Source organism: Battus philenor, unplaced genomic scaffold, assembly GCF_028537555.1.
Source record: "Battus philenor isolate CCGP_79_NKW_IND1 unplaced genomic scaffold, ilBatPhil1.0.hap1 SCAF_22, whole genome shotgun sequence".
NCBI classification, from domain to species: Eukaryota; Metazoa; Arthropoda; class Insecta; order Lepidoptera; family Papilionidae; genus Battus; species Battus philenor.
This window is the reverse complement of record NW_027181685.1, coordinates 4,515,142-4,531,077: the sequence shown is the minus strand read 5'-3', so window position 1 is coordinate 4,531,077 and position 15,936 is coordinate 4,515,142. Positions and strand designations below refer to the sequence as shown.

General features: G+C 34.4%; 1 protein-coding gene across 1 annotated transcript; it reads right to left on the bottom strand.

Moving 5' to 3' along the window:
- Positions 1-12,277: 12,277 nt before the first annotated feature.
- Positions 12,278-15,646, bottom strand: LOC137923589 (ecdysone oxidase-like). The gene is made up of 3 exons (XM_068766806.1): positions 15,493-15,646; positions 14,687-14,820; positions 12,278-13,863 (listed from the first exon to the last, which is right to left on the bottom strand). The coding sequence occupies exons 1-3, from the start codon at positions 15,644-15,646 to the stop codon at positions 12,289-12,291; spliced, it is 1,863 nt and encodes a 620-aa protein (XP_068622907.1). The 3' UTR covers positions 12,278-12,288.
- Between the last annotated feature and the right edge of the window lie 290 nt (positions 15,647-15,936).

Here is a 15,936-nt window from a genome sequence, read left to right as displayed (position 1 = left end):
TATTATACAACAAATTAAGTACAAAGGTCGGTCTTATCGCAAAACGCTTTTTCTTCTAGATAGCTCTAGATAGCCATTTAGCCAAAGGTATGAAAAGAAGTAACCTGCATCCAATGTTTTCCGACTAACAAACTCACTTGTTCAATTTTTGGGTTATTGAACGCTATTCTTGCCGATTCGTAGTTTCTACTTCAGAACCTTAGGACACAATTCGGCATGAGCTCTGCGCACTATGTGGCCTGATACTTTAATTTGCAAATCCTCAGGACCTTTCACTCACTTCACCTGTGATCACCTAAACTGTGATTGACATTTTTAATATGAAAATCAAAAAATGACACTAATATAAATAGTCGCTATAATTTGCCAGGAAACTGGTTAGTCTAACAGTGGCCATTTTATTTTTTATATTGCTTCTCTAATAAAGTTTTTTTTTTAATTTTGATTTAGCTTGGTATCAATTAACGGTCTGTTACAACCAGCATTAATAGTATACTTAATATTCCGCAAGCACCCGTCAACGCAACCACCACGCCGAGCCAGTCTGCATCCATTCTCCACACCAAACTTCAAATTTTTATTATTACTAAATCTTTTTTAAAAAGGCTTATGAGACACTTATAACAAGTTATCGTGTATTAGATCAGACGGTTTGAACTTTATACACTACGATTCGTATACCTGTGCACATCACTAACATTTGCACGCACACTATTCTTATTCTGAATCAAATGGAATAGAAAGAACACCCGGGTTTAAGAGTTACTAAGTGTCTAGACTAATACGCGACGCTATATCGACTTATCAGAATAAAATATTATCAGATATACATCTGAAACGAACGTCGTTGATTTCATTGGAAAGCTTATCAAATCTTCTACTGATGTCAAATATTTGGCGTCGGATCAGGAACATATTTTTGGTAATTACAACACACTTCCAATGCCACACAGTTTCAGTAAATATTCTAATATTCGGTTAATAGCGTAACAAAATGTAGAAAGTTCCGAACGCTCCGGTGGCTCAAGCAATAACTCCCTTTCGTTGTTGCCGGTGAGTCGTTATTCGTACCTTCGGACAAGTCACGCTGACGAATTAAAAGTACACAATTATGAATACATTTAATATCTTTAATATTATGAGATTAAAAACGATATTGTATTCTGTCACTAATTTTATAACGCTTTGATTGTTTGGTTCGATTTCTGATAAAAATGAAATGATTTTTACTATGTGTTCAAATAATTGGTAAACAGTATTTAATTATTTCTATTTTATTTCATTTTTTATATATGTATCATTTAATTTGTTTTGTATATTATATTTTCAAAATAATGACGATTTGATTGAGGATTTGTTACATTTATATTCTAATTTATTAGTTTTTTTTTTGCGATATTATTGTTTAGGTCTATCTACTAACTATTCTCATGGTATTTGTTCATTTTATCTAGTATTTTATCTTTGAATATAATATTATTGTAACCATAGCCGATGGATCTAAATAAATATAGAAGACACACAATTAGGCTGTTAAAATTCAATACAGTATTAATCATATCAGTTGTTAGTATTATCTAAGTTTATCAATAATCTATAACCTAAAAAGATTAAATGATGATGTAATTATCTGAATTATGTTGCTACAACAACTAATTGAATGATGTTGCTACAAGAAAGTTACAATAAAATTTCACACTCGAAACTCTCAACGTTCCCGCCATAAAATTCACGTCACGTATTTGGTGAAGCCAAGCCCTCTTCGCTACAACCTCTGTTAGGGTTGCCAATCGTTTGGAAATCTTTATTCATAGGAAAATAATCAAGATGCACCGTATTTAATACAAATAGGCATAATGACATAATACAATGGACCATAAGAAATTTATAAAAGAGAGATAAAAATGTACGCTAAATCCTAAAAGGGTTTATAACCCAGTTTCCTATGCAGAGTGTCGCAGGTGCAGTGGTAGCTGGTACTGTGAGGTTAGCACTTGTAGTGTTGTGAGTGTCTGAACCATGTGATGGGCGCGAGGAGTACGTCTTTGCGACGTCTCTTCGCCTTTACTGAGATACGGGGGAGTAGCGAGAAACACTCGCTATTAGAGGGTTTGGGTGGGATGAGGCCGACTGAAAGTGAGTCTCTGAGCAGGCCTAAAAAAATTCTTGGACCGTTGCGAGATTGAGGTCGCTATGGAGATTTACATTGCGATGATACCACTCCGCCCCGGTCGCTATCCGGGTGAAGCGGTTTTGAAGCGTTTGTAGAGAGTTGCGTAAAAACGCAAGTTTTGTACAAAAGCAGTTATTGCTTGAGAGGGAGTTTGCTTGAAGAGCAAATTAGGGGATAAAGCCTGTTAAGGATACGACCGGCTTTAGTCTTGACTTGGCGAATGTGTTATTGAAACAGTAGTTTGAAGTCAAAAGTGACTCCGAGGTATTTGACGAAGTCCTTCTAAGAAATGGGACGGTCGAAGGGGGAGAGAGTGCCCCAGTCGGCGTAACGCCTTCGCGTGCGCGCCCGGGAGGTCGCTAGGAAATATGTGTAACGCAGTTTAATATATTCACTTTATACTGAGTTTCTATTACAAACTAATTTCTTACGCAGTGCCTGCATTTAACTTATTCACAATTGCGCTTTAAATAAAATACATATAATAGCATTTCCGACGAGCAACCCTTGTCTTATCTGACTCGTATTGCTTTATAGCTCTTCTCGAAACGAGTGTAAGCAAAAATTGAATAGAAGGTAGAAACACGGATCCATCCGCTGTAAAAGATATGTGCTATGCAATTGTTCACTTACGGCTACCATTCTGAAGCCTTCATTAAACTAAAAGTTAAGATTTTAGAAATTCATTTCATAATTGATGTTTCGAAAGACAGACTTGCCCGTAAAGTCAAGTCTTTCACACGATTTCACCTATATACAACAAAACTGAACTTGATTATCATTTCAGTCGCAGGACGTCCACGCTGGACACAGATCTCCCCATTAGATTACCCAATAAGTGCGCTTGTAAACTGCCAGAATGCAGCATTTTCAGACGACTTTAACAAAGCCATTTGTCCACCTGGAAGGTAGGCGTCAGTTGCTACGCATTTCATTATTTGTCTCCAGGAATTCAGTACCCCAGTAGTCAGTCAACATAGTCCAAAAAATCTCAGAAATCATAGCGGAATCATGCAGAAACTTATTCTCCAGAAATTGTCTCACTATACACTGTCGTATGTTTTCGGGGAATATTTAGGTTATCATTTGCTAGCACATAACAACGCTAAAACTAATTGTTTATTCGCATTATTACATATGTAACGTAGTACATGCCTTAAATAACGATTCCAAAACAAAAATCTCTTTAAAACTGAATTACATTAAAGAAAACATCAAAACTCTCCAATAGCACTTTATTTACAATCATGTACTGAAAATGTACATATAATACAGAAATTTTATCATTTAACTGTAAAATCGAGTAACAGCTAACACAGAGATTAGTGACATAAGTAAGACCGCAATTGAAATGATGATTAAAATTGACTTCTGCTTTTTTTAATGTGCTAATTTGTAAGTAAAAAAAATTATTTAATCTACTTCATGACTTGTTTAATAAACGGCAAATACTCGAATTTTATATTATCTCGTTGTACTTCAACTTTAACCCGGAATTTTGTTATTCAGTAAAGTGTTTAATTCGTAGAACATAATAAATCATTTCAATCAAAATTTAAAACTGTTCTAACTAAAGTTTTTTATTAAGGTGATGAAACATTCAGCTTTTTTTTAATTTTTGACACCCTTTTCAACCAAATTTTCTAATTTCTATAAGCAATACACGAGTACAAATGTTTAGGTATTTTTTTTGGCAATATTCTTTTTACTGACACATTTTAAGACAGTTATGATTTCATCTCAAAAGTAAAGTTAGAATACATCGCTATAGGCAAGGAGAGAATTACGAAAAGAGAAAAAGGAGGCCCATACTTAAACGTAAAGGGTACAGGTAGACCATTACTGAATTACGCTAAATACGCAAGTAATCCAGAATCAAGGAGTTAAATATTTTAAAAAGGTTAACATTATTGTTATTGTATTATGTAGATTTTCCAGACTGCGAGAGTTAAATTTTTTAAACAGAAAGAGTATTTATACTTTACTTAAAATAATAAACTTAAATAAATAGAAAAAATGTTTATGTTCTCTTCTTAAAAAACAATTCCTCGATCGTTTGTCTATGTTGGGGCTGCATGCGATGTTCTTGACATCGCTTACGTATTATTCTGATATTTTAGCTCAAAGTACGTCGAATGTTGGTTTAATTCTTATAATGCTTACTCCACACGTTTTATCTTAAAATTGCAATGTGTAGCTATTTTTATGATAACTTTTCATATATTCGGATGGTATTAACAGTTTTTTTGGCACAAACAGATTACCAAACCATTACTAATCAACCTTCGAGAAGCCCTTTGTTTTCCTATAATATAAGCCTCCATTTTTTTTCTTCCTCAAATGGAAACACGCTTATCCTCAATCTCATTTGCCTGAGCCTCGTCCGTGCAAATTATTCAATTTAACGCGCGAACTCGCTATTTTTCGTCCATTATTACCCACTTCGGTAAAATCCAAGATAATTTGATTTTATTAAAATGGCAACGGAATTCCCCCAGAGGATTCAAACACCCTCCACAAGAGCACATTCTAACTGCAATTAATTTTATTAGGTAATACCATAAAAAGCAGTGCGTGTAGCGTCATCTTACACATTTTGTTAAATTAAACCTTATAACTGTATCAATAAGTAACATTAATTACATTAAAATTTTTAGTCAAATGTGAATCGGTAAACATTAGATGCAGACCGCTTGAAAATAGTCTTATTGAGAATTACAGTGCAAAGCCCTATACTAGCTTTCCCTAACCCGTTTTGCGATCTAAATGAGCACCCCTCAACCCTCTTGCAAGTGGAAATTCGAAAGTTCTTAAGTGACGATTGACGACGAAAGGAATTTCTTACTATATTTCAAGTTTCTAGAGATATTGTGACGGGTCAGCATATAGAAGCAAATCTCCTATACGTAAGTGGAATAACAAAACTTTACTTTTTGAACTTGTTGATTCTGTGTTAAAATTTTGGTGAAAACAGGACTGCAATTATTTCTTACCGTACCATGCAGAATGAGATTATAATGAACCTCAATTTCGCAAGCGTCAATGGTAGAAGGTCCCACCGTCCAAAACCCGGTACCCGCGTAGAAAGGCAATGCACATTATTGTGATGGTGCTTTGGTTCCACCTAGAATACGTGCAATGTCTAATCGGTCAGAATCGGTTTCAGAAGATATCAAGAGACTTCTTTAAAGTAACAACGCCTACTTAAATGCTGTGAGTACAATTTATTCTACAAAGATCAAATGTAAAATCTTTTTTTACAAAAAGCAGTCTTTAAAGATATTCTATTGTTAATTACTTTTTCCATTGAAAGATGCTGTTAAAATGGTGATGTAATAAGATATATAATTGAACTTATAATACATTAAATTGAGTTAATCACAGATTCAATTGAGCTTAAATGTCTACTTCATAGCTGTAGGTAAAATTACGAAGTGAAGATCCTGCTAATCACGCTTTATAAAAATGTTGTAATAAAATATTGCTATTATAATTTACACAGGCGCTGTGCAACTTTAATTTTTAGCGTTACAAAATGGTATAGGCTATTAGTACTTGTAGTACAGGTAATAAATAGCTTGGTCTGTAGACTTATCAATAGGTCTGCACAACAACTACATCTACATTGATTCTATGTTAAGAGTTGTGATAGTACCACCGGCGACACCAAAAGTATCTTAATTCCTGTTATCGTGTATATACTTTTAATACGCACGACACCAGAGATCTGGGTTCAGAAACACAATTACATTTATAGATACATAACAGATGAAGCAAGTTACACAATTCACACACCTGGTAGGTATTGTCAAAAACTGAAGAAATCGAAGAATTCGTCGCTTCGATAATAGCAACAGCCAGAGCTGTATTCACACAACTTCGGCAATACGGTAGTTATATAAAGTAGCGCGAGAGATGGAACTAAAGATCTATAGATCCAAGTTTAAGTAAGTACGGTTTTACAGATACGATACATTTCAAGTAGCTCACATTAACCGGTTTCTTCGCCGAATCGTTTGAGAATTCTACTCTGATAAAACCACCTACACTGACCAGAGCATGATTATAAGAACGAACATTAGAACAAGCTTCGCAAGCGGAATTGGATAGGCCACACATAGAACTTCTGTCCAAATACTTAATCAAGTATTTTGATGGATGGACCATGGATTGGAACTGTCAAGGGAGACTCAAATGACGCTGCCATCCCAGCATATAGGCGTAAATAAAACATAATGTCAAGGTATGAAGGGAGGTGAAACTTGAAGTCCAAGGCAGTTTTTACACCAAAATTCACTGTGTATGCCCTAGATATTGTAAAACACCATAAATCAAATCATCAAGCATACTGATCCCGAAGGACACGAATTCAACGTAACTAGGTTAACATCGCAGAAACAAACATAGGCTATGTACGTACAGTAGATAAATCAACATATCAATTACCCTAGTAACACAGATCAAAATAGAACACGGTTTGACCACAATCGTTCGCTGAATTAGCTTATGTAAGGTCGTCGTATCTAAATACTACCACTAATTATAATCTGCGTGCGAATTAAGCAACAATTAAGAGTGATTACGGCACGCAACTGCTAGCCTATACAACGAGTACAACGTATTTGGGTTTCACGCTTTAGCGATAGCATTAATAGTCATAATTGCATACAGCTGGATGTTTAACAAATTTCTTTGTTTATTAACTACATTCGTATAAATGAAATAGTAAGTCTGTAAAGATCATGTTTTCATTCACATCGTAGCAATAAGAACAAGCTCATCATAGGAAATCTGCGCACTTGGTGGACAGACAATCTGTTACGACCGTCAGAAAACGCTGGATGAGGCCGATTCCAACCGTTTCAATGTAAATTCAAGGGTGTAGCCTGTGCCTGAAGTGGATGCTGACAAAGATGATGTTGATGAACTTAAGCATAAGTCATAATTATGTTTCATACATTGACGAATTTTCTTTATAATCAATGTTTTTTCGGCTTATTATGTGATCCGACCCAGAGTTTTCTATTAGAAAATCCTTTCAAGAACCATCACTCAACACTAATAGCACTGTTCTATTGAAATTGAATTAAGACAGTTTGCAAATAAATTGCAAAAGTTTACTAACAATAACATATAAAAGTATATAAATTTAATATGATTTTGCAAGACGATCATATAGATCCGATATTTTAATCATCTGTATATGAATTTATCCTTTGTAAACTGTTATCCGATTTACCTACCTCCTCGCAATCAACTAATGTAATAAGTTCATTTTTATTTCTATTGGATATCTTCAAATCTATACGATGAATATATAACTAAAATGCATTGAATCCCATCGCTCATTTAAAAGAATATCTACCGTCGTAAAATGGTATGCATTAGTCGCAAAATATAAAGTATATACTCGTATTAAAAAATTATATAAGATTTCTACAGACAGTTCACTGTTTTAATTTGATTCACGAATAATAAAGGTTCTTCTGTGACACTTGTTTCGGTTTTCGCTTTTCTATCTTCTGGTACATTACATAAGAAAAAAGGGGTGTGCCTCGATACAAGTATTAATATAATATTGTCTGTAATGTCATTATATTACATTAAGGCTTAAGTCCGATCTTACCTGCTATTAATAGCCTATTCACTATTTGGAAGGCATCCACGCTATAAATCGAATACCAAAATTTTTGGTTCCTTTTCAGTATAATATTTGTAATTAATTAAACGTTCATGGGCTTTCAGAAATGCGTTTTAGAGATGTAAAGGAATAAAAAGCGTTATTATTACGAAAATTGCGGAGAGCGCGGCCGCGTTAGACTGTATTCCACAACATTAAGTCCCGTCTCCACATAAACCCCGTTGCGTCATTACCCCGTAGCTTTACTTTCGATTCTCGATTGTGAAAAGTTATAAAAAAATTATGACAGTGAGGGGGCATTTAGTAAGCGTTATTATAATAGGAAAATTATGTGCGTCTGACGTTAACAGAGTAGTCGATAGAACAGTCAAGTACAGTAACTATAATGCTCGTTAAATCAAAAACCCGGTTTTACACATGTGTTTACAAGAAAATTATCAAACATTTTAGTGTATTTTTGTTTATTAAATGCAGAAATTTAAATATTATAAGCAGTAAAATAATACATATAATAATATTCTGCAATACATGATTTATTAAGAATTTCTACCACTTTCAAAGTTTACACGTTAACTGCTATTTAAGCTATTTTCTTGTCACTTTTTACAGGTAATTTTGTCCTACTGTAAGGTCTGTAGCTAACAAGTCAACACTCATATATATATGGGGAAAATCATTTTAAATTTAGATTGCTATCTATTAAAATTAATTCTTTATTATTATTGACTTTATACTGTTATAAGTTGTTGGCAAGTCGCATTCGCATAAAAAATTATTAAAGTATAGTTTAGAATAACCACTTTTCACAGGCTGATTGAGCATACATCTACTCCTTTAAAGTTTTTACTCCCCATTTCGGATCAACCTGTTTATTGAACATTATTAATAATTTGAATGTATATATGAATTGAATTGACTTCACGGATGGAAAAGCTCATAATTGTCAACTTGCATAGGCAAGTTAAATAATTTATTTATAGAAATAAATTACTCGATAAAATTCGATGCAATTTAATTGGTGACTTTCGTTCGACTTTGGTGATCCTGGTACCGCATCGGCGGCACAGATAATCATTTCCTAACAGCCCCGAACGAGACTTTGTCATGTAAACGAGCAACTTTACGATTGCGAGGCAAGTTGAACGACGTCGCACTCAATTTTAAGGGTCAAGAGCTTGACGGGGCTCCATTGTTGTAATCACCGAGCTTTAGCCATCTTCTTTATTACACGAACAAATGATGTTCAATAAGGTCAAGCGAGAACGTAATATAAATTAGATTAGACGTTTGCCGTGATAATAACGCCTTCACAGTTCCTTTGGTTAGAGATGTTACAAACCTAAAACACAATAACTAACTGTGCAAACCTATCGAAATGTTAGTTGCGATTAATTTAGTCTTTCACGAATGCTAAAAGAGAGATAATAAGATATTACCATTTTGACACAAAGCTAATATTTTATTTTCCCTTTTTTATATTTGTTCATATCTTCAAACCATGGATAGCCATAGGGTACCATGACTGGTTAAGCGACTAAGATTGCCCTTCAGTTGTGTTTGAGATTTATATACGAGATCGAATCAGGAGTGAGGAGATCAATAGATGAACGTAAGTAACCATCATTGCTCAGCGAATTGGCAACTTAAAGTGATAGTGACCTACCCACGTAGTGTGATAGATAGATGATAGAACAGATATCCTTAGGGTCTGTTCTAGCCATCCCGCTATTTATGAAGGGGGTGACTATATCCAGTAGTGGATGTCCTATAGTAGAAATGATGGTGAATGATTTTACTTCTTATTTTCTTTATTCTTGACCTAAGCAATAACACTCTACAATCGTATGAAAATTACATAGCTATTAAAAGATGTACATAGCAGAAAGCAGGCGGTCATTAAAAATGCATCAATCTCTAAATAAAGGGGCATTTTATTCAAACATTACGAGACAGACTCGAGCAGAGAGCAGCAGCGACGGTTCATTATCATAACTTGACGACGAGACCTTTGTGATGGTAATCAATACACTGACTCTACCCTTCTAATGATAATGACTCCTAAATGTACTCATTACAATGCGGCACGCACTTTCGCTAAGCAAACATACGAACAAACAGAGCGGACAGCGTCGAGGGGTCTGTGGCAACGATAGGAAGCTAATAGTAACGTCTTTTAATTATCATGTATTAATTATTTAATTTATTAAACAAAAACTTATAAAAAAATTATATAATACTATGAACGATTTTCACAGTTTTAATGAAGCTAGAATGAATTTTTCTGCTATTGTAATAAAACATTTTAAAAGTGTCTACAAAAAAAACGTCTATGTTTATTGTGGTCTCTTTTCAGATCTGGACGCATTTGGAACTCTGGTAGCATTGAGTGTAAGAATAATTTATAGGAATGAAGAATGCTAGAATAGGGGAGTTAAATATAATACTAGTATCTATCAAAATTGGGAATTTCAAGAAGAATTCTTCTCAAGAAGTACAGAAGTGATCACTGTGAATAATGTAATCAACGTAATATAGTATCAACAAAGGAATAATATCGAGTTAGTAAGAACAGAGATTGCAGTTTAATGGGTAATAAAAACGAAATAGTTAAGAACTGTAGCCTACTACCTAAAAGTTACAGGTTCAGACCTCGACTTACTCACCAGTTTACATATATTTAATACATAAATATAGAATTATGATTGCGTATATAAATAGACAATATTCTAATACCAATAATTTTAGGTCAGCGAAAATAGGCTTTTTTAACAACATATCTTTAGTTGTTTGTATATGGCAGATTTTGATGTTACTAAAAAGGTTACCTTTTTAAGAAGAAACAAGTTAGTAAAATTTTGTTTAAAGCTATTTTTATTTGTCTTTCATTTCGACATGTTAAGTGATATTTCATCTTTACGAATTAAAGAAATTACAAACATTTTAAATTTTTAAAAAGTCAAAATGCATTGGAAAATTTTGGATACCACACGACCTCACCAAAAGAACCAAGAAACATAATGAACCTTGTAATATGTATAATGAACCATTTATTTGTGATGATGAAACTGATGATGAAAAATGAAACAACTACAACAAGGACATGCGAAAAAGGTCGTTGCCGAAGACTGGTCAAATTTCACAGACTGTTGCGGTCATGTGTAGACCATCAAGCGTTAATAATAATAAACAACTCCTACATACTTTGGTATTGTAAAGTCTTTTCTTGGATCAAAATAGGAGAAAATAGACAAGATACTCCAATTTGTAAGTAATATTTTAAGGTACATAATGCCCGGGACTTAAAGAACTGCATATCAAAAACGTTAATGTATTTGAAATAAAATAACACGAAGCACACAGCAGAAAAAAAATGTGTAGTCTCTCACGTCTTTGAAAGGGAGAAATCACAACACGATTATAGTGCTACCGAAACCGTTGTACTGTGCCTTAAAATAAAGCAACGAAGTGGTGGCCGAGGAAAGAAAAGCATAAGCATTGTCATCGCGTGCGTTGATAGCGACCTGACAGAACGGAGCAGCCGATAATTTCCCCCGTCCCGCCACGCGCAAATCTAAAGTGCGGTACACTGGTTTCGGTAGCACTATAGAACCTTTCATGAGAAATAAAGAGTAAGAATCCTCCTCGAATAAAAATGCTAAGCGCATATAGAGTGACAGCCCAAAAGAATGACCCCTTTCGGGGGTCCTAGCATCACGCTACTGCACGAACGGTCCGCTTAATATATCTTCCAGCTTTTCGAGCTCCCGATTCTGTGAAACGTCTACACAGCAGCCAGGGTCGGAGTTCCGGAGGTATTGTGGTCACGAACCCAATAAAATAGGAAATGCCAACAGTAAAAAGCATTTGTCGAAGAAAAAAAACAGACTTGAGCTATCTTGATTTCAGACGGGTAATATATCACAATAGAAGTCACATCTTAAACATTTTCGTAATCGAAGAGATGCGGACAGATGTTGCCTAAATGTTATAGCGGGCGATAACACGAGGATTGTGACCTTGGTTTCAGAAAAACTTAGAAGATAAAAAATTGGGTCGATGTAATAAAAATTGATAAGGTTTTAATAACGTAAGCCTTGGCTGGATCTTCACACAATATTTAGTTACTCAATTCATTATTATATATTAAAGGACATATATTATAAAAAAACTTCACAAATAAAAACATTAATTATAACATATATCGCAATTAACATTGGCGACGTCGCTTACACAAGCACCTTGGCCGTATTATTTTCAAACTTTATATATCTTAGACAGGTGACGCAATTAAATACTTTGAGATTTTATATTATAGATATTAAACATGAAATCATGACTATATTTGAAATACTTAGAAAACAAGAAACATGTATAAAAAACACTATCTTAGAGTTACAATTAAGTGATTATATCTAATAATGCTGTTACAATATTCAACTTTAAATTTAGCGCTAATTAAATTGACTTAATATATTTAAATATATACAAAATCTTTCGTTTGGTACAATGCATTATGATCCTTCTTAATCATATCAGCAGCCTTCTCACCGATCATCATTGTAGGAGCATTTGTATTTCCGCTGGGAATTTTTATCATAATCGATGCATCAACCACTCTAAGGCCAAATACACCGTGCACTCTTAGCCTCTCATCTACTACACCATAAGGTCCCATTTCACAAGTACCCACAGGATGGAGCAAGGATCCAACGGAGTGTCGAATATAACATCTCCAATAGCTATCTGATCCCCATACAATATGGTTACATGGGGTCAGATCTAACTTAGCAAGTCCGCCTCCAACTTTTCTAAAATATGATGTATTAGAATAATGAAGCATAAATTTCAATCCTTCCAATGTGGTTTCTATATCTTCTTCATCTCTAAAATAACCCATATTAATAACAGGATCATCAAATGGATTACTACTTCGTAATATAACTTCTCCTCTTGAGCGGGGATGTAAGAGGAGAAGAGACGTTACATCTATTTCCCGATCCACGTTAGCTTTGCTAATTGAATAGGAAAAAGGTTTATCGTAATTTGCCACCGTGCGTAAACCAAACAATATTAACGGTGATGCGGTGGCTCCTATGCGTATGTTAAATGTTTGAAACTGAGGTCTTCGAAAGGTACCTCCAATATGTTTTAAGCTAAAGAAAGATGATTGGATTGGTACAGGATAAGAGTCTAACTCAGTAGTCACAAGTAAATTTTGTACTATAGTTTGCAGCCCTTTTTGCCCAGTAAACACTATTGGTGTGTAGTGATGATCTTGTAAATTTTTACCAACCGGTAAATTGACAACGACATCAATACCAAAACGAGACAAGACATCTCTAGGTCCTACACCTGATAACATTAAAAGTTTTGGAGTATTAAAAACACCAGCTGAAAGTATGACTTCTAAATCTGCAAATACATTTATCTTTTCACCTGACACATACACTTCGACGCCGTATGCACGTGATGTAATATCGTCTATTAAAACTTTGGTTACTCTTGCAAATTTCGCGATTTTTAAATTATGTCTGTCGTTGTCTTTTAAATAAGCTTCGGCTGTACTCGACCTTCTTCCGTTCGCGAAGGTAAAATGTGGTGTAGATGCACCTAGAGCTTCGGGTCCGGTTAATTCCAAAATTCTTTTTATTCCCATTTCCTCGTAAGAATTTAAAACAGCTTCATTTACTTCACGGAAATAACTATTAACTTCTGGTCTTGTTATCGCAACAGGGCCATCAGTAGAATGTAAAGATGCATGGTATGGATTGTCAGTAACTACGGGATCTTTCATGCCTTCGAACTTTTTGAAATAGGGTAAAACTGAATTCCAATCCCATCCAGGAGCTACCTTTCCCCACTCGTCATAATCTTCAGAAACACCTCGGGCGTATATCTCATAATTGTTAGATGATGACCCACCGAGCATTTTGCCTCGAGTCATATAAATGACACCTTCAGGGTGGGCACCTCCTGTGTTTATGTCGAGCTGTGCATTATAGTCCCAATCATACTCCGTGTGCGCAAGAGTTCCAAATAAACTGGGAGCCTGGAACAAATAACAAAAGTAATATTAAATCTCAGGTCTTGAATAAAACGTTTCATTGCAATTTTTTACTTCATTGTGTAGCTTTAATCTCAGTCGAGTAAATCTTCGATGTCAAACCAACATCTGTTTAATGAAGAAAATATGTTTTTTAAAATTGAACAAAAAAAACGTTGCCTAGTAATATAATATAATATATAATAATAAACATAAGGGTGGTGCCCTCATAAATTTCCAACCAGACCGGTAAGAAGCGGTCTTCATCCAGTGTCTTCTAATAATATTTGAAAGGTCGTTTCTTCACCTGATAAATGGACATCCTACGTTGGCTGGTACCATGGCTTCCACTTCAGAACCTTAAGACTCCAGAGGCTTTCTTAGTCTATAGATCTGGCCATTGCTCCCGAGGACAACCCTCTCAAACTTCCTAATGAGGCTCAGAATTAGAGACCACCTTTTAGTGCCGTAAGTCATCACTGCTAACACGCATTAGCTGTAAACTTCTGTCTTAAAGCAGTGAGGGTACTGGACGAGAAGATGTTCGTTTTTTCTCGGACAATGCTGTTTACAACTAATATTTAAATATTTTGGCTCTAAATAACACTTATTATTAATTACTGACTATTAACCGTTACATTGTTCCTAAAAGCCACACGAAGTCATTTTATAAGAAAATTTAGTGCCTCGTCATTAACAAAAAGTTGGAGACACTAAAATGTCCACAAAGCAGTTATTGGATTGAAGACTACAGTATACAGAGTATATCGTAAATTTTATTATTGTTAAACACTGATCAAAATATTAAAAAAATAAATTGGAAACGTACTACACTGGCTGGAGGTGGATCACCGCCTGCTTCCAGAAGGAGTACGCGAAAGTGTGGCACCTCACTCAGTCTCGCAGCTACAATCGCTCCAGCACTTCCCGAGCCAACAACGATAAAATCAAATCTATCCCCATCTGTAATTTATAAAGTAGTGGTAGGTTAAAAAATTCGCTTATTATTTCATTTTTTATCTTTAGAGAAGGACACCAAAAGCAGATGCATTCAAATAGTGCAATTTGTCGTTTTAACAATCATAAATTGTCAGATATACATGCTTATTTTAGATGCTTACAACATTCACAATATTTATGGTGTACAATGTATATAAAAAAGCAAGTTAAGATCTGAAAATTATATTCAAACACTATTAGAGTTACTGCAAAAATCTATACATGAAAGAGATTGCCAGCTACGTAATGATTGATCACGATATGTCTGAAGCCTAAGGCTTTGAAATTTGGTAAGAATATTCCATTTGTGGAGTTTGACTAGGTTAGCTAAGAAAAAAGTTTATGAAATTCCACCTTTCAATAAGTTCGCCGAAAATGTTCCCTCGTCTCGCTAATTTTTAATAAAATTATTAACACTTATTTCGCATTTAAACATAACGATTTTAGTAAATCATAATTAAAAAGCCATAGTTGCCTATACCCAAATAAAATAAACAAGAAGATCCGGATAAAAAATAAAAATATCAACGGTCATTGGTTTTGAAAAAAAATCTGTAAAATTTTAATTGCGTAGACCTTACTTCTTAATGAAAATGTTCTTATGTTCACTGGTTAAAATAAAATAAAAAAACTTACTTTGTAATTGATATGACACCGGCCAATTAGTCGGATGGATGGCTTGAGCTAAAGCCATCAACCGAAGCAACCATTTCACCCACGGTAAATAACTGGTGGACTGAACGAAATTTAAAAAATTGTTAAAAAATACATTCAAACCAGAATTAAACATGTTTTAAATTTTTTATACTGAAAATATCTAATATTTATTTAATTATTATCGTATCACATAAATTTAACCGCCATTAAAATTATTTTTTTAACGCACGAACATATACGACAACGGTAGGGATACCAAAAACAACTTTTTATAATCGCAAATGTCAAATTAAACTATTTGTGAAATAGCCTGCGCGCGATTTTGGATACGATACACAAAAGGCGGCAAAACTGACAGTTGCCTCAATATTTTTATTGGAGGCCAACACTACGCAACATTGTAATGTGATTAGAATAACCAGT

What these genes read in the sequence shown, in the direction of transcription:
- LOC137923589 (XM_068766806.1), bottom strand. Translation starts at nt 15,646, where the DNA reads ATGTTTAATTCTGGTTTGAATGTATTTTTTAACAATTTTTTAAATTTC. An exon ending in GGTGTCATATCAATTACAAA is followed by an intron (nt 14,821 to 15,492) that starts GTAAGTTTTTTT and finishes TATAAATTACAG; the next exon opens with ATGGGGATAGATTTGATTTT. An exon ending in ATCCACCTCCAGCCAGTGTA is followed by an intron (nt 13,864 to 14,686) that starts GTACGTTTCCAA and finishes TATTTGTTCCAG; the next exon opens with GCTCCCAGTTTATTTGGAAC.